This window comes from Trachemys scripta, chromosome 7, assembly GCF_013100865.1.
Source record: "Trachemys scripta elegans isolate TJP31775 chromosome 7, CAS_Tse_1.0, whole genome shotgun sequence".
NCBI classification, from domain to species: Eukaryota; Metazoa; Chordata; order Testudines; family Emydidae; genus Trachemys; species Trachemys scripta.
In genome coordinates this window covers 103,569,861-103,589,534 of record NC_048304.1, presented here as the reverse complement: position 1 = coordinate 103,589,534, position 19,674 = coordinate 103,569,861, and the positions used below count along the sequence as shown (strand labels likewise).

Genomic DNA, 19,674 nt, shown 5'->3' with positions numbered 1-19,674 from the left:
AAGGGGGGCGGCCAAAATTGTTTTTGCTTTGGGCAGCAAAAATCCTAGAGCCGGCCCTGCATATAGATATTACATTTAATTTAAAAATCAATAGGATATACTGATTTTTTTTTTTTTTAGTGTTCCATGCATTGTACAGTATTATAATACACTGGGTCTTATTAGCAACTTCCATACAGGGATCTCACAGCACTTTACTAATATTAAGAGATTAAGTGTCACAGCACTTACTTAAATTAGGTAATCATTATTTACCCCAATTCACAGCTTTGGAAACTTAGGGCTAGAGAGGTTAAGTGATTTTTTTCAGAGTCACACCAGGAAGTCTATTGCTGAGATTCGAATACAATCATATTTCTAAGACTTCTATATATTCGCCCACCCAGTGCCCCCAAATCTGTCTAACATTTCATTTACTGTGCACGATATCCTTTCTTACTTCCTTAATATTATAGAATAGATAATTCATTGAATAGATAATCTCTATTGTTAGCCAATGCTGCTTACAGTAACTAGATGTTTTTAGTTCAATGGTCTAATTTTTATAAGTATTCAAGTTGCTGTTAAGAATTAATTTACTTTCTGAATCTGTGAGGGGGAAGAATTTGGGGAGGAGCAGTTTCTATTTGGGAAGAAAAATGTAAAATAAAATTAGCCAGTCAAACCAACTCTGGAAGAAAGAAGACATAATCTAGACCTGGCTTAGATGTAGTTTCATATCTTGAGGCTGTAAGTATGCAGTCATAATGACATTTTGATAGAGTGTTACATTTTGTAACACTGGGAAACGTACGGAATTTTAAATAATTTAAAATAGGATGGGAGAGGGGGGGAAAGCATATTTGCATGATGTAACTCAAGTACTTAATATGTAATATGGATGTGTGTGAATTTGTTTGGGTTATCGAAGTATAGCAAGCTCTGGTTTGGGTCTCTCTTGAACAGTTCTTTAATAGTTTTACTGTTAGCCTTAAGAACAGAGTTCACTTCTCTTTCTGAGGGTTAGTGACTTACATTAGGACATAAATTGCACTTAAGAAATTGAGGCCAAAATCAAGAAATGCATTCTTACGCTCAGGATATTCAAAGCTTATTCCTTGTAGCATTTTTTAAGGTAATCTTGTAGCACTGTTGGTGGCTTTTCATTAATTCTGAAGTACATTTTCCCCCCCAAAGGTCAACATAAGATCAAATTCATCCCAGAAATGGTTGGGCCCATGTTGGAAATGACACTGATTCCTGAAACTGAGCTTCGGAAAGCTACGATCCCAATATTCTTTGACATGATGCAGTGCGAGTTTCATTCTACCAGAAGCTTCCAAATGGTAAGCATTGTTTGGCTACAAATATTTGAGGTTTGTGAATGTGATCCAAGGACCTTTTGATGCCCACTGGTAAAAGGCACAGAGATGCATAGCGTTACAGTGATCCTCAGGGTTCACCAAAAGAGGTCATGTAAGATCTCTAAGAAAGCATGTGTCACACTGTCCATCATGGCCATTAAGAAATATATGTGGAGATAATGTGTAAGGAGTTATGTGTGTATACTGAAAACTATGTTCTTAAGTCCTTGTAGATAAACACAGGTTGCTCAGAGGTAGCATGCATTGAGACAGACTTCTCCAGACAGGAGGTGGGAGATACTTATCCCCCTGGTTGATGAATGTGTATTGTGCATCTTACAATGGAAGTCTATTGTCGTATTGAGTCAAAGCTAATGAATACACTGCAGGAAAACACACAAACAATAGGGATTATCCTGTCTGAGTAAAGACAGTGAACTTTAGAAGAATAATTAAGGGTATGGCGGTACTCCTGGCATCATTCATTTTGGAAGACAAGCTACTAGTGGACTTGATTTTATGAAAGGAGGATCTCAGCCATCTTGGTTGAAAACTCTAGGAAAAGGACTTTGGGGTGCGCTAACCTGTAGGAGACAGGATAATGTCTTGTGAGTTAAGTTTAGGCTCTAAAAAGTTTCTTATAATTTTGTTTTGCATGTAACCATTTGTTTCCAGTATTCATTCTTGCTATCATTTGAATGTCTGTTCTTTGATAATAAACGTATTCCTGTTTTCATTATAAATATATCTTGAGTATTGCATGTTAAGCAATGTGATGATCTTGAGTTGAGTCTAGTCATCTGGTGAGTACTAATCCTTTGGGAGCAGAGAATATGAGAGTTCTGTGAGTATTCAGTTGATAAGGGGATGGGCGCTTCAGAGGGACACTTGGGGTCAGGAAGGAATTTGCCCCCAGGTCAGATTGGCAGAGACCCTGGGGGTTTTCGCCTTCCTCTGCAAGCATGCAGCACAGGTCACACAGGTTTAACCTAGTGGATTCTCTTTAACTTGAAGTCTTTAAATCATGATTTGAGGACTTCAGTAACTCAGCCAGAGGTTAGAGGGCCTATTACAGGAGTGGGTGGGTGAGGTTCTGTGACCTGCAATGTGCAGGCCAGATTAGAAAGATGATCATGATGGTTTCTTCTGACCTTAGAGTCTATGAGGACTCAGGAGTTGGTGTGTGCCTATCACTGACCTGTACAGAGATAGCAAAGCCTGGAAGGTGGTGCTTGTGTTGCCAGAAGCTGATGGAGTCAGGGAGCTGATTCACAGCAGGTACAGACAAGACTTCCTCCACTAAGGGCAGGTGGAAGTGACTCTGGATACCCTGGGGAAGCATCACAATGAGTAAGCCCAATTGTAGCCTGGTTACAAATACTAAATTTTGTTTTTCATCTATTTGGTACAATTACAGATAAGTTTGTTTTCTGTAACGTTTAAGTGGCTGTAATATGTTCAGTGTAAATGGTTTTAACTCTTATTTTTTGTTGAAACTTGTTTTTCACAAAGCAAGTGAAACCTTTCTTTATGGTACAAATGGAGTACAAAGGCAGATGTTTTAATTCTGCACTGTCACTCAAAAAAAGAGGCTATCTACTGAGCTAAATTAGATTAAGAAATTTTGAACATAGTAGGAAAGAAAATAGGAAGCTAAAAATTAACTGTGTAGTGTATTGTTTTAGTCTCTCTCGTAATTATGATGGTCTTTACCATGATTTTGACATCAAAATAATGTCTCATATACTGTATATGAGTATTATATCCTCTGGGGCAGAGGTGGAAATCTTCCTGCAACCATGTGAAATCTTGGCCTGCCATCTTCAGTGTTTGAGAGATTAGTGCAGTGATAGCAAACAATATCTTGACAGCACTCACTCTCTTTGTACCTTCAATCTGTTCTTTGAAACCATATTTTAAATGGGAAATATGTGAGTGTGCATTAGAGGCAAGTATCTTTGAGACCAAAGTATTGTTTTTATATGAGAAAACGTGAAGATTAGCAGTACTTTCAATATTGAGCAAAAGAACTTAGATTCCTGTGGCCCAGGTCCTCAGCTGGTGTAAATCAGCATAGTTTCATGGAAGTCAGTGGAGGTATGGCAATTTATGTCAGCTGGGGATCTATCCCTATGAATTTTGCAATGTGTTCTGAATCGAAATGGACAACATTTTTTGACCAAAACTTTTTTGGGTAAAAAAATGCAGCTGTAGCGACGACACTGAAACATTTCATGAATTTGTGTTGATTTTGCTAAATTCTTTCAATTGGAAGGAAAAAACTAAAAGAAAAAACTGAAAAAAAATTAAATATTCATTTTTAAAATTAAATATTTTGATTTTTTACTTGAAACAAGTTTCATTTGAAATTTCCTTTTTTTTAATTGTTTTTAATTGTAAAATGTTTTAAAATATACTCAAAATCCTAACCAGATGTTTCATTTTGAAAACATTTTATTCAACCTGATGCTATTTTTTTTTTTCAACTTTTTGATTCACAAAAAAAACTTAGAATAAATTTTTGGTTTGATCTGACTTACCAGGTCAATGACCTGATAACTATAAATCCTTTATTTGCCCATCTCTAGTTCTGAAGCTCTAAGTTTGTTTTTAACCATTTGTTCATTAAAATTGAGGTTTGTGTTTCTTGTCTGGCTATACTGAAAGAAGGACAGGAGACATTTGACATGGGTTTTATCAGGCCGCAACTTTATTATTAGATGTCTGGGACTACCCGGCAGATAAAAGTGTACAGTGCAGGTAACCCCATGTTTATTCTGTAATTCCCTGGAGGGTTTTCGCCAGCGCCCCCTCTTTTTCATCCTGCTTCAGACTGCTCTGTGTAAAAGGGAGGCTTCAGGCCCAGGGCTGCCCCTTTTAAGCCCTGCATTCCTAGGGGATGAGTCAGCAACCACACTGACCTCTTTTGCAACAGTTTTCATCTTCATCATCACCCCTCCATAAGCACTGTTCCCTTCACTCAGCCAGCCAGCCAAATATGCCCCCCACCCCCTTCTTAAAGGTGCAGGGTGGTCATTGTATGGGAACTAATCTAATTCTGTGCAGGACTTATTTTTCATAAGTTAGTATTCATAACAAGCTTCTAACATATCTGTAGCCAAAAGAAATGAATGCCTACAAGGAATGAGTTAAACATATAAAACATGACTAGCTGTATTAATTTTCAGTTGCATTGCATTGAAAGAGGAACTTTTGATCAGTATTTTGATTCAATTAAATTTCAATAATCAGTTTTTATATTTATCTCTGATATTATTGCAGTAATAAGTAACGCACGGTGTAGTATGTTAACGTTGTGTGTAACTTTGCCATAATAAAAAGTAACAAAATAAAAACCTGAAGTGTTCAATGAGATACCATTTACACATTCTCATGTCAGATGCTTACTTTTGTTACTTGTTTTTTTATTTGTGTAACTATATGGATCATGAACTATATAAAGATGGCATAGTTTAATTTATGGCCCTATATTTCTTTGCATAGAATAGTCTGGTGATTTTAATAGATGAACAACTTAAATATTTAATGTAAACTTTCTTCCCTTTTTGAGAAGAAATATGCCTCATGCTTAAACCACAGATGTTTTGGATTTTAGATAGAAATATTCCATATATTTATATCCTTGTGTCACAACAACTTGCTTCATTATGAATACAACATTATCATAACATATACAGAAGCACTAAACTCCTTGTACAGTACATTCGGAATGCATATTTATATCTAACAGAAAATATCCAATCTGTCCGTTCATAGTTTCACGTATAAATGCTAGAGATCTATACTTTGCAAGGCACATCACTGTGTTCACATCTGTGTGCTGGTGTTAAACTCCAGCATTTAAGCAAGACCTTAGACTATATTTGGCATAGAATGTGACATAGCCACATTATTTAATCAGTGAGTATGAGTTTTAAAATACCCCTGTCTAACTTCAACTTTCAGTACATGTGTGCCACCTTATACCTCACCAAAAAGATGCTTTCATGTTCAACATCCAACTCAGTAGGTTGGTCCTCTAATTAGATTGCACCCCAAAGGGGCTGAAAGGCAATTGCATATGACCAGTAGAGAATTCCCTCGAGGTAGAGGAAGTTCTCACTGGTACAGCTACACAGCAGCCAGACCCTTTGCCTCTTTTCCCCGACACCAAGATGTCTGGGTGTTGCAGAGCCCTGCACTGCCTTGGCACTATTCCACTAGCGCAGAGTGCATTCAGGGCCTTAAGCCAGTGTTGGGGCTGACTCTGGCCTGGAGAAGAAGGCAGCCAGCTCCAGCTCCCTGATGCTTTCTTAAGCTGAGCAGACCGAGGTTTTCCTGTCTTGTCATGCAGACTATTGCTCGTTTGCTGTTTACTGTTTATGGTGAGTAACCTGCTCCCAATAACAAAAGTAGATTTATGCATTGTGAGAAAGGTGGTCATACTTTCTTCAAGAAATATTACCAGTATCTAGGTAGGCTTTCTTACTCTGTGTGTGTGTGTGTGTGTGTGTGTGTGTGTGTGTGTGTGTGTGTGTNGTGTGTGTGTGTGTGTGTGTGTGTGTGTGTGTGTGTGTGTGTGTGTGTGTGTGTGTGTGCATTATGTACATGCAACTGCCAGTTATTGTTCTGCTTTGCTTGCAAAGAGAACTTAGAATTGAATGGTTGGCTGCTGTTTAACTAATCTGCCAGAAATCCAATTATCTAACCTTATTAGTCACATCAGCAAGGGTTTAAATTGGCTCCACTTCCCCCAGCAGATGTGTAAACCTATAATGTGTGGGAAGAATATAGATTTTCCACAGAATTGTAATACTAGAACATGTGGCCTATATTATTAACAGGCAACTCACACCAAATCTACTTTTATTTCAGTATCTATTGTTCTTATCTGGTGAAAACAGTCTTAGACAGCATGACTGTATTTACGCTTACTGTACTTGCAGTCTTGAGAAAGAACATAAGATCAGTAAAATTGTGCTCTGTCTTTAATGAACTAAGTTATAAGTTTCCAAATCGTGATATATGGAGATCTGGGCAGACAAGTAATGCTGCCTACTTCCCCTCTCTCATCTTTTGTGTGCAGCTCCAGCTAGGATACAACACAAAACAAGGAGCATTGAATTGCCACTAAGGTCCACTGAGGCTTCCCAATAGAAGAAACTGCCTCCTTTTCTCTTCTGCTTCCTTCCATCAGTGCACTCCACACTTCAAAGACCAGAGGGAATGTCAGAGCCAGAGAAAGATAGTGAGGAGAATCACTTTGACTGTCAGAGTCCCAATCCCAGTCAGGTAGTGGTGATAGGTCATGTGTAGCTGCAGGAGGGAAGGTGGTCCATGAGATGACCATATTACTAAAGGTGGCCCATACCATGAAAAGTTTAGGCACCACTGGTCTACAACCTTCACTGCACCACCTGATTTCTCTCTGCCTCACCTTTCTTGGACCCTTCCAATTCATTTTCTTGCCCCTCTTTGCACACACAAAGCTTTAGCTCTCATTCCCTGGCCCCATCCCATTGCTTTCCCCTCTCACCTTACTTCCGCTCATCTCCTTGATCTGCCTTCTCTAACTCCAGCCTTATCTCTCTGAAGTTGAGAATGAGAGTCATATTGAGAATGGGGGATGCAAGGTGGGAGAAGGAACGTTGGAGAATGCATTCTGAAGATCAGTGACGGTTTCCATCAGCAGAGGGGTGAGCTAGGCTGGCATCCTGTGCAAGATAGGACCCACATCCAGACCTGCTGCTAGAAATCCTCTCTGAAATTGCATGTAAACACCCCAATGTGACCCACAAACAATTGAGAAAAGAGAGAATCAGAATTGTTTCATTGGGGAGCTAGCTAGTTCCTAAGGGTTAAAATAGTGTAATTAATGTTAGATGAATCGGTCTGGATTAAAATAAAAATAGACTTGTAGCTTCATTCAAAACATGAACCAAACAAAAGAGAACTTTTTTGAGGCTCTAGTTCAATTTTTGTTTGATGGTTTATTTTATATGGCTTTGCACCTTTCTGTGCTTCCTGTTGTGGGCCAGAACAGAAGCAAACATAATATATTGATGTGTGTGGACTTTCCATCTAGGAGAATGGAGAATTCTGTAGAAAAAGCTTAATCATGTGAGATTTCCAAACCAGACCTCGGAAAGTAGAATCCTTGGGTACTTAGCTGAACTAGTATTCTGAACTTTTTGTGGTTCACCCATTGCTAATGATGATTAATTTTCTAATTTCTGTGCTCATGTTAAAAGTTTGACATGAAAATAATAGTGTTATAGTAAAACTATATTGTCTTATCATCTTTCCATTTTAAGATTATTTAAATTATCCAGTGTATGGTGTACAAAATAAATATACACAGTTGCCAACTTTCACATGGTAAATAAGCACCCCGACTTTCACAATAAGCCAAAAATCAAGCTGATCCCATTTCAAAACAAGGCCAAAACAAGCCATTCTCTAAGAACCTCAACCCTCTATGTGACTAGATCCCCCCAGCATGCAGTCTGGGACTGTGGTGGGCCCACTGTGCACCCATGATTCTCCCTCCCCCCCACACCCCTGCTTGCCAGAGCTGATCAAAAAAAAAAGAAGCTACAAGCCAAACAATCTACAAGCAAAAAACTAGCCAACAAGCAACTCACAAGCTAATTAAGCCAAAAACAAGGGTTTTTTTCACAGGTTTGGCATGTGTGAAGGAAGCTTGCTAAGTTAATAGGAATAAAATCAGATTTTACATTTATGAGTAAGCTATCTGAATTTCAATTTAACAGTCTGATCTTCCTAACTAAGGAAACAAAGTTGTATAAATGCAGCAGTAAATTTGTAGAGCACCTTTCATGAAGCCACATCTCAAGGCATTTTACAAAGTCATGAGCAAAATATTAAACTTAGATTCACCGCTGGGCTCCACATCAATAAATCACAGGTGCATATAAGGAGCACCATTTCATTTAATTGACTTGGACAGTTTGATAATGTTAACAGGTTAAAGAGTGATTTGATAATCAATATAAGCTTCAGCAAGAAATTAGTGTAAAGTTTTCAAAATAATGAAAAATATTGGAACAAGACTCTATGGTACAGGTAGCAACCTGGTAGCAGAATTTTATTCCATTCTGAGCACCTAATAACTTTAGTCAGATCCAAAAAAAACCCAGAGTATTATAGTGATATCTCTGGGCATACAACAAAAGATTCAGTTTGGGTCCAAGTGAGAACGGAATATCACACAAAATATAAATGTTTAGATAAAATACAGGCAGGGCCAGCTCCAGGGTTTTTGCCGCCCCAAGCAGCCACCCCGCCCCCCCCCCCCCACAAAACAAAAAACAAACAAACAAAAAAGCCGCGATCGCGATCTGCGACACTTCAGCAGGAGGTCCTTCGCTCCGAGCGGGAGTGAGGGACCCATTACCGAATTGCCGCCAAAGAGCCGGACGTGCCGCCCCTCTCTGGTGTGGCCGCCGCAAGCACCTGCTTGGTAAGCTGGTGCCTGGGGCCGGCCCTGAGTACAGGGCCAACCCTTTAGCCCCGAGTCATGTGAATAAAGGCAGTAGGAATGGAACCTGCAAAATATCCACAAAAATGACCTGGAAATCTCAGTCAAACAGGCTTTTTAATTCCCAGGCTGGCCCAAAATACCACAAAATAGCCTTTCTTAGTAATATTTGGACACTGCTTCCTCTCTTCGCTCGAGCCAGGAAGAACAGAGTCAAATCCAAATATTATCACCACCTCTTTTTTTTTTTTTTTTTAATCATTAACAGAACTTTTTGCAATTATTGTGTTGTTTTGGATGAAGGCCCAAATGAGGTTTTCATTTTATCCCAACTACAAATGGGCACTAGCTGCATAGTTTGGGTCAGGATCTCAGCATTCCCCAGAATTAATGGGTGTTTGGATAAGACTCATCTTTAATCCATACTGGTTCAAATTACCCTTATTAAAATCCAAATTTGGAATTATAATAGTATAAAAGATCATTTTAACCTTGAACAGCTGTAATAGGTAGAATTAGCATATTCACCAAGAGATAAAAGAATCATTAACAAAATATATAAGAAATTAGTCAAAAATAACTATTGCCTATTTCTTTTCAAAATAGTTGCCATACTGCTTATGAAATAATATGGAAAGAAGGTTCCTTATCTGTAAAATAATACACCACAGAATTTCTTCACTCTCCCTACAAAAATACCCCAAAGCGCTGAGCATAAAGAAATTAGATGTCCATTTCTGCACTTTAAGGCTGAACAACAGAAATAAGAAGGACCAGCATAGTATCCAGTGGCTGAGTGTCATTGGTGTAAGCATGAAAGTTCCAACAAGTTTGTTATGATATTAAAGCTAAGAGGTACAAATAAATACTGAAAAGTAATGGTCTAAGAAAAGAGTCCCATGGGACACCACAGCACATCTGTCCCATATCCACAGAAATTGGAATATACATTGATATAATGTGGCTATAAGCCAACTGACATCACATAAGAATGACCATACTGGGTCAGACCAGTGGTTCATCTAGCCCAGTATCCTGTCTTCTGGCATTGGCCACTGTCAGATGCTTCAAAGGGAATGAACAGAACAGGGCAATTTCAAGTGACGTCACATCTCTGTATATGGAAGTTTTAATATACTCATCTTATAGATGGGCAAACAGAGGCACAACAAGTTTGTGACTTGTCCAAGATCTTACAATGCTGCAGTGACATGGGCGATTACACTCCCCACAAACTCAACCCTCTTCCCAAAAGGTTCTAGGACTTTGTTCTGTAGCTTATCATAAGGGGTTTTCTAGGGATGCAGTATCAATGGCATTTAACATTCTCCTGACTTCTGATTTCTTTGAAAGACAGCTGATTGGCCCACACAGTGACATCAAGAAAAAGGGGTAAGGTAGTAAAGGTCACTGAACACTAAAATCACCTTGTGGTAAGTGATTGGTCCTAGGTCCATCTGTGGAGATGGATATTGTAGGGGTATAACGAAAGAAGGAGCTGAAGCCACTTGAAGTCTTCATTAAGGTTCATGCTAACCTTAGTACAAACTTAATGTGAAATCTTGTTTGTTTCTTTATTTGAACTTATTTCCTAGTTGCAGCTATCTGAGATTCTCATTTGGCAAATGTGAGTTCACAAAATTAATGATATTTAAGGCAGCTTGGCTGTACTAAACAATAATAGCTTGGGCATCTGATCTTCATCCTTTGGCAGAAGGAAGCCATAAACCAGTGCTACCTGAGTAGTCTCTCCATACTGTTCCGAGGCCAAAAAACAAATTGATTCATGATGTTAAAAAAGACCTGAGGATGCCACATATTGTGGGCATATCCTCCCTTCAGATGTCATGGTAGTCTTTCTCAAAAATGGCAGACTAAGCAGGGAAATAATTGGGTAGATGGTCTACATCAAGGGATGGTTTCTTGACTCAGAGATCTAGCAACCGTTTTAAAATGAAGCTGACATCTTGACTACCTCCAAGGAAGAGTTAACAGTAATCTCCAGTAGTGGTCCCAACACCACCCTGCTGGCTTTCACAAACCAGGGGATATGGCTCTAACTCATAGGTCCTAACAAGTACATTCCCTAAACTTCCAGATACAACCTCCAATGAGTATCACCAACTGGAACTTAAACACCACAAACTCAGCACTTGTTCCCTTAAGAATCAGTTCCACCAATCTAGAAGCAGACTGCTCAGTCTGAATCTGAGCAATTTTAATGCAAAATAATGTGAAAAATCTTCATTGCAAGAAACACTTGACTAACATCAGATGCAGTCTCCCTGAATAATTAGTATAGGCAATGCCAGGGCATCATCCTTAATCAACAAATTTATGGCAACAATTTTATAAGCCTTGAATTTATCAACATGAACCCAGGGCCACTATTGACACCGTAATCTTCTGTGAAAAGACCCTGAAAGTAATATTAAATAGTGTACTCTCAGCCTGTGCCTGGTATTTGATCTAAACCAGTTAGTTTCCTTCCAAATACCACAGCAAGGATCCAGGAAACAAGCCCTTCCACAATCATTCCCTTCTGCCTCTCCCCACAGCGATTGCCATAACCCTAGTATACTCCAGCATTGTTCAGCCCACTCAGCCAACCTAAAGCGAGCATCAGAGGGATGTGCCACCATAGCTGGGTACCCAGACTGTAGTGTTAGGGTCTACAGAAGGAGCTAGAACTTATAGGAATTTGCATTTAGATGAAATGTGATTTGAATAATCTTGCTGTCAACAAAATGTTGGAAATCCTGTATGTCAAGTGTAATCCTCCTCTTCTTGTCAGTGATGGCAAACAAATACATAAATAAATAGAGATATACCTATCTCATAGAGCTGGAAGGGACCCTGAAAGGTCATTGAGTCCAGCCCCCTGCCTTCACTAGCAGGGCCAAGTACTGATTTTGCCCTAGATCCCTAAGTGGCCCCCTCAAGGATTGAACTCACAATCCTGGGTTTAGCAGGCCAATGTGCAAACCACTGAGCTATCCCTCCCCCTTAGGTAAAGCACCCAGAGAGCTGATGCTGGCAGCAAATGTCATTTCTTCAGCTAGGAGGGGAAAGACCATTCTTTTTTGTGCCTCATTAGAGAACATGAAATTTGTGACTTTTGTTTTACTTAGTGGTTTAAATGTTATTGGATTTGTCTTTGTACTACAGGGTTGGGCTTCATCATTTATTTTTGCTTTTTTGAAGTGGTGGATTCCTTTTCTCATTTTCATTTTATTTCTGAAATAATTCTTGCAATGTATTAAGAGTCACTTTGTTTCAGCTAGGGCACAGAAGGGGACATTTGAAATTCTCTACAACTTGCGTTTTAATTTGTTTTATGGGCTTTTTATTTTTTAATATCTGGCCAAACAAAGCATTTAAAATGGTTGTAGTATGCACTATATCTTAGATACTCAGACGATTTTTAATACTGTATATATTGTATATCTATAGGCAGCGCTAGCAGCACTACCTATAGTTAAGGTTGCCTGAGACATCTAATTATAAATCCCTGTTTTCAATTGCTTATAACTTTACCAAACTTTAAACATTTGGGCTGAAGTTTTCCAGATCTGCCTGTCTACCTCAGGCTGCGTGTGGGTGTTTGTTTGTTAAAGCTTCAGCAAAAATGATTCAGCCAATTTCAGAGAATGATATTAGGAAAACGTCCATTATTTTGCCCACATTTTTTAAAATAAATCCAATAATCATTTTACAGAGAAGCACTAGAGCCTCTGTGCTTTGAAACATGGGCTTGATATTTGATTGAGGGGGTTCCCTGGAGTCAGGGATGTGCCTTTTGCTGTTCCCTAAAAAGTTGCCTAAATTTGTCCAAGTTATAAACTTTTGGAAAATCTCAGTTCACACATGCTCAGTGGAGACCAGTTGGGAGTTTGGCGGCTAAATGATCACTAAGATTCAGTCTGTACTGAGCATGTTCCATTCTAGGGGTTCAGGGGCTAAGCAGGACTTTCCTGCAATTGCTTTTTCTAGCTGTTGCTGCTCGCCACATTGCAGCACCAGCCATCAAACTCAGAGCAGGGAGATTGGCTCTCCTCTGCTCTCAGTGCTCCCTTTGCTTGTTCCCAGGCAGTATGGAGGAGGAAGCCACCTCACTTGAAAGCAGAGGGGACAGGATCCTTACTGGGGAAGGAAAATTGGGTCAAGGAACCTGGGAGAGTGAGCTTGGGACTGGGAGTTGAAGGGGGACTGGGCCTCAGATGAGGAGATGCAAACAATGCTAGGGATCTTTTGGAAGAGTTACTGCAGGCACATCCAGATGTTAAGAGCTTGAATCAAATAATTTGACTCTAAAGAGTGGATGTTTAGATCTCCTTTGTTGCTACTAAGCTGTTCACAGATACAGATTCCTGCCATCTGTAGGACTGCTAGATTCTCCCACACATTCTATTCAGCCAAATGGCCAGGATTTGTATGTGAATTCTGCTGGCCTGAGACTGGTGTGTTTCCAAACCACTCTTGATTATGGTTGCTTCAGGAGTGTGAGGGGCCATGAAAGGCTGCTAATGGAAGGCAGCCACACATATCCACTTTCTTGCCCACTACAGGATGTTTCTTCTCACCATCTCTTCCCATAGCTTTTCCTTGGTAAGCACTGACATCATTTGGCCCTTCCCATATTGGTCTCTCACAGATCATGTGCATGTTGCAGTTATTTAACTACTGATTACTGTTGATGTGAGTTGATCTTTGTCCTTATGCAAATAGTTATCCCGATTGCTATATGTGGGAGTAGGAAGGAATTTTTCTTCGTGGCAGATTCACTACGTTTTGGGTGTAGGACATTTGATGAGGAAAATTTGTCCCGAGCTTAGACTTCATCTAAATCTTTTTCAAGTGATCTCTATATTACACTTGTTTAAAGTCATACTTGTTTTTGTCTCATTTTTATTGTCTCTTGTGGTAAAGGAATCTGTGTTTGCTTAGTTATTTGTAATATATATGTCATTGCAATAGTAGAGTCTTAGGACTGAATTCTCAGTTATGGTACGGCCCCTGTACGCTGCTCCGGCAGTATAAACAGGCATTAAAGTAGGTGCAAATGTCATTTAGTCCCACTTTAAGGCCCCTGTTTGCTACAAGAGTGACATAAATGAGCCATGGTATAACTGAGAATTAAGTTATTGGCGAATGGATAGTTTGAGTTAGACTAAGAATCTCAGGCTGAAGACAATTCTTTTTCATTGAAATATATTATTGTTTACTCTACTATTAAAGAGATGCAAAGTGTAGGGGAAAAATACATCTCTTTATATTTAAAACAATTGAGTACATTTTAGTTCTTGTGAAAGATATTGGATGGAGAGTCTTGGAGACTGAAGTCTTTCATTTAGCCACAGAATAGGTAGAGCATGAGCAAGAGACAGTGAGTTTCATGACACTGCTCTACCTATGTACTCCCACTCTGACCTAATGGGACTACCTCCAGCTGTGATAGGGTAGTTCAGTGTCATTGGCCCATTCAATTCTGGCCCTTCCGCCAACTGATACTAAATAGTATATATATTTCTGATGTGGATACCTGTACCCTAGATATTATAAGACAACATCACTCATTCCATATATGGTAGGTTGCCAGTCACCAATCCTGTGGTAACAACTTTAGTTTACTACCAACCTGGACCAGATTCAAAATGGCATGGCAACTAGAGGCAAAAGGCTTTGTACTACGTTAAAAATCCATGGAACTATCCAATCCACTATTAAAATAGTTAATATCCCTTTGAGTGCGTACTCTCATAACTTCTTAAATACAAATACTGATCTTAACCCATTCAAAAGAACTCTCTTCCCTTCAGGAATGACATTGAAACTGTCTATTGGGTGTGTTCCAGTGTGAGCCAAAAAGAGATGTTAGGATGTTCATCCAGTTGAGTTGTATTTGTTGCTATTGTAATCACTGGAGGCGAAATTGTGTGTGTCCCCCCACACACACTCCTTCCTGTCATCAGCCACCTTATTTAGATTTCCCTAATGCATATATTTAAGCTTCATTTAACAACATGACCAATGGTTTCCTCAAATGAAAATCCTTATAGGGCAGCAGATCATAATGGATATCTGAGATTGCAGACTTTTAAAGTCAATCAGGCTTAAAAACAGTGGTTAAACATATCATAGAGATATCCAACCAATCTATGAGCCATTAATGCTACAGTAATAAAATGAAATATTTGCCATACTGATTATTTATGCTTGCTCTGTTTATTATAGTTTGAAAACGAGATCATCACAAAACTGGATCATGAAGTGGAAGGAGGCAGAGGAGATGAACAGTACAAAGTGTTATTTGACAAAATGTAAGTGTTGATTAGCAGTGGGATTTAAGTCAGAATATATTTAGACTACAATGAACTTTGTAGCCCAGAAATAATTAAAATCTGTTAATGGTGCAAAATATTTAAAATTGCACCTTAGTTTAGTACCTCTTCTTGAATGTGTTTAACAAGGAGCGTGTAATTATTTTTCAGACTCTTGGAGCACTGCAGAAAACACAAATATCTTGCTAAAAATGGAGAAACTTTTGTCAAACTTGTTGTCCGTCTGATGGAAAGACTGCTGGATTACAGAACTATAATGCACGATGAAAACAAAGAAAATCGCATGAGCTGCACTGTCAATGTACTGGTGAGTGAGAAGAAATGAGTCGGCTAAATTTAGAATGGGTACTGAATTTTTAATTTTAAAAGCAAGCTTCTGTTTGTTCTAAATGAAAGATCTTATGATTTTCACCCAGCTGTTAGGCTGATGAATCTGATTTAAAGAGGGGAGTTCTTGAAAAATATTGTTCGGCACATTTACTTTTTCATTTTATTTTTTTTAAGGGAGAATTTAGAAAGGGAGTAATGTAGTCATCCTCAGCTCCTGTCAGTACAACCCATCTACCACATCATCATCTGTACAGTCAGATACCAGGATTGTCACCTGTGTGTTACTTTGAAGCCTAAAATATCTGTTGAGACAGTGTGAAGTGATGGAAGCAGCTACAAGAATGGTTGAGAGCTCCTTTGGTTCAGAATATCACTGGGTTCTTCTTCAGGTGCTTTCTTATGTCAGTTCCATTGCAGATGTGCGCGTACCCATGTGCGCAGCCATCTGAGATTTTTGTCTTAGCAGTACCCGTAGAGCCGGCTGTGGCGCCTCCTGGAGTGCTGCGCTCATGCTGCGGTATATCAGGCACCGTCAGCCCTGTGCCCTCTCAGTTCCTTCTTACCGCCTGTGGTGGTGAGTCGGAGTGCCTCTGTCCCTTGCTTTGCAAGTGGCAAGTGGTTTCTTTCCAAGACATCAGAGGTAACTCAACCAATTACCAGCTTTATTCTGAAGCTAATTTGCATGAAACAATTTCATTGGTTGTATGAGGGAGACTGCACAGATGGTGGATTACTTGGCCCAGTTGCCAAACCCATGTGACAGAATGGCACAGCATACAGATCTGTCAATTTAGAAATGACAATTTGCATTAGAGTTTGCTTTTCTTGTGTATGTACAGCAGAGACTGAGCACTTTATACTCTGAAGAGGAGAGAACTCTTGAAGTTGCCACTGATCAGTGATCCAAGGAATGACTTAGATTGCTTGTGGAAGAGGCAGCATGCCATTCTGAGTAGAATTAGAGTGACAAGAGGCTGCCTGCTCGTAACTGACAAAGAAATTACAAAAATAAAGAGGCATTTGCGGTGGCTTTTAAGAAGATATAAAACAAGTTATAGTCATTTATAAAACTGGAAAAGTCTACTAGGAAAGAGGTTTATTTTTCCTTCCCATCTTCATACCCTATGCTTGTTGTTTTTCCTTTAATGTCAACTCTGAGAATCCTTCTTAGTAAAACTTGTCATATCAGCTATATGGGAATCTAAATGTGCACTCGGGTGTCTCTCTAACCATATCTTGTCTTTCAGTTAATATACTCCTCTTTCTTCATCTATATAGAGACACATTTTTGAATGCTGAATTTTTGTTATACTGGATGTAATCTCAATATTTCAAATATTTGCATATGGTAAATTTTGTGGGAGATTTATTGTCATTGAGCCAAATTGCCCTCAGATACTCCCACACAACACTCCCATTGAAGTCATTGGAAGATGCATGCAAACATCTCAGGGCAGTACTTGGCTCATAGATTTTAAATCATATTTGATGACATGGTCTCATTTTAAAGATGTATTCAGCCTTTGGGTTTAACATAATCTTTTCATCCTTAGTGCGCCTAGGGGGAAATTCATCCTTGTACAGAGGGCCAGCCTAACATGAATTCACCATTTAATTATTTCTTAAAACCTCAAAGTAGGGCTTAAATGGGACATAGGCCTTGCACTTGCCCTTTGCCACAGGGATGAATTTAGTTCGTACTTACTAGAGCAGGGGTGGGCAAAGTGCAGGCCGGATCCGGCCTGTGAGCTGTTCTAAGCTGACCTGCTAGATCCCGCAGGGGAGCGGGGTCAGGGGCTACACCACGCGGCTCAGCCCCGTTCCGGTGCTCCAGCCAGGGCGCTGGGTCGGGGGTCGCACCATGCGGCTTCTGTGGCATAGCCGCGCTCCAGTGGCCCCCTCCAGTGCTCCAACAGAAGCTCCAGGGGCAGTGCCTGCAGATGGGGCAGCGTGCAGAGCTGCCTGGCCATGCCTCCATGTAGGAGCTGGAGAAGGGACACATGAATGCTCACAAAATTGGGTTGGGGTGCGAGAGGGGATGAGGGCTCTGGTTGGGGGGCGGGCTCTGGTGTGGGGCTGGTGATGAGGAGTTTGGGGTGTAGGAGGGTGCTCTGGGCTGGGACCAAGGGGTTCGGAGGGTGAGAGGGGGATCAAGGCTGGGGCAGAGGGTTGGGGCATGGGGAGAGGCTTAGGGGTGAACGCTCCGAGCGGCGCTTACCTCAAGCAGCTCCTGGAAGCAGTGCCATGTCCCTTCTCTGGCTCCTATGCGGAGGCGTGGCCCGACAGCTCTGCACGCTGCCCCATCCACAGGTACCGCCCCTGCAGTTCTCATTGGAGCGCCGAAGGGGGCCATTGGAGCACGTAGGAGCCAGAAGAGGGCCATGCCACTGCTTCCAGGAGCTGCGTGGTGTGGCCCTCGACCCAGCACCCTGGCCGGAGCACCAGAGTGGGGCGGAGCTGCGTGGTGCAGCCCCTGACCCACCACCCAGGCCGGAGCACCTGAGTGGGGCCAACCTGTGTGGTGCGGCCCCCCATTCCGCTCCCCGGCTGCAGCTAGCGGGGCGGCTTAAAACAGCTCGTGGGCCAGATCTGGCCCACAGGCCATAGTTTGCACACCCCTGTTCTACAGTCTCCTAGTCTCTGGCAGATTTTGCCTGTCAATCTTTCGCTCCCAGGCAGCCTTACCTTACCTGCCCTTTTTCTGATGACTCCTTCTCAGTCTCTCCCCACTTATATGGGATAGATGCCTTCTTTTAAACCCAGTTTAAGAGGTAGCTAATTAGTCACAGGTGCACTAGCCTTTTTCCTCTTAAAGGAACAGTGTCTCATTAGTCATTAACGGAGATATCCCATCTCCTAGAACTGGAAGGGACCTTGAAAGGTCATCGAGTCCAGCCCCCTGCCTTCACTAGCAGGACCAAGTACTTAATTTGCCCCAGATCCCCAAGTGGCCCCCTCAAGGATTGAATTTACAACCCTGGGTTTAGCAGGCCAACGCTCAAACCACTGAGCTATCCCTCTCCCCGTGACAGTTGGGAAAAAAATTTGGTAAATCTTAGCATCTTTAATATCTTTCCTAATGTTTCATATCATACATTTCCAATATTTGCAGTACTTTATCTCTGTCTCTCTCAAGGCCAGAGGCATTCAGGCATTTCCTGCAGGAGGATGAGATGTGGTATATAAAAACCGAAAAAGGAACAATTTTAACTTTCTGTTTTTGAAGAAAATATTAGAATTCAAGAGTGAATGACTTATTACTCAAGGTTGAGAGTTTAAAAATCATAGTTCAACAGTTACTTTAAAATTATGGTTTTGTAGACAAACTACTTTCAGTTAAAATTTGGTAATGCTGTGTAACTTGCAAATGCCCGAAGTATATTTCTGCCAGTACTGTGATTCTGATTCATAACCTTTGCAGTGGAACGTAAGCTGTAAAATGTTATGCAATGAAACATCATCATGGTTTTAGATTTTATAGTTAAATAACTTACAGGCTTCTCTACCAGAGGCAAATTTCATTTTTCAGTTTTTGAGGTTGATATTGTGCACTTATAACTTTTAATTTAGTACGTATTCTATGTACATGGCACACTGTGAAATCAAAGTCTTTAAAACCGAATTATTTTATATTTCAGAATTTCTACAAAGAAATTGAAAGAGAAGAAATGTACATAAGGTGTGTAAGCATGCCCTTTGACATATTTTTTCCAGCTCACTTTACTGTAATTGGAGAAAATGAATTGTCTACTAAGCTACTGATTTGGAGGGGGGGAAATGGCAGTAATGAGAGGCACATACCTGTACCAAGGCGTAAGCAGATTGAGTTTACAGAGAATAATAAGCATCAGTAATTAGGCTCATAAATTTTTTTAACCCTACTGCATCACCTTCACTTTCATTATTATAACTATTTAAATACATAAAGGTATTATGACCTACAGACAGGGCCGGCTCCAGGCACCAGCTTAACAAGCAGGTGCTTGGGGCGGCCAAGGGAGAGGGGCGGCACCTGCGGCAATTCAGGGGCGGCAGGTCCCTCACTCCCTCTAGGAGCGAAGGACCTGCTGCTGAATTGCCGCCGCCGATTGCGGCTTTTTTTTTTTTGCTTGGGGCGGCAGGAATGCTGGAGCCAGCCCTGCCTACAGAAGAAAATTAA

General features: G+C 40.5%; 1 protein-coding gene across 2 annotated transcripts in view; it reads left to right on the top strand.

Moving 5' to 3' along the window:
* DOCK1 (dedicator of cytokinesis 1) overlaps nucleotides 1-19,674 on the top strand; it is a 538,770-nt gene that overhangs the window by 425,931 nt on the left and 93,165 nt on the right. For both annotated transcript variants that reach the window (XM_034776839.1, XM_034776840.1), the window contains exons 33-36: nucleotides 1,177-1,325; nucleotides 15,079-15,164; nucleotides 15,336-15,492; nucleotides 19,154-19,194. In XM_034776839.1, coding sequence (XP_034632730.1) covers nucleotides 1,177-1,325; nucleotides 15,079-15,164; nucleotides 15,336-15,492; nucleotides 19,154-19,194 — 433 coding nt within the window. The remainder of the gene's footprint in view (nucleotides 1-1,176; nucleotides 1,326-15,078; nucleotides 15,165-15,335; nucleotides 15,493-19,153; nucleotides 19,195-19,674) is intronic.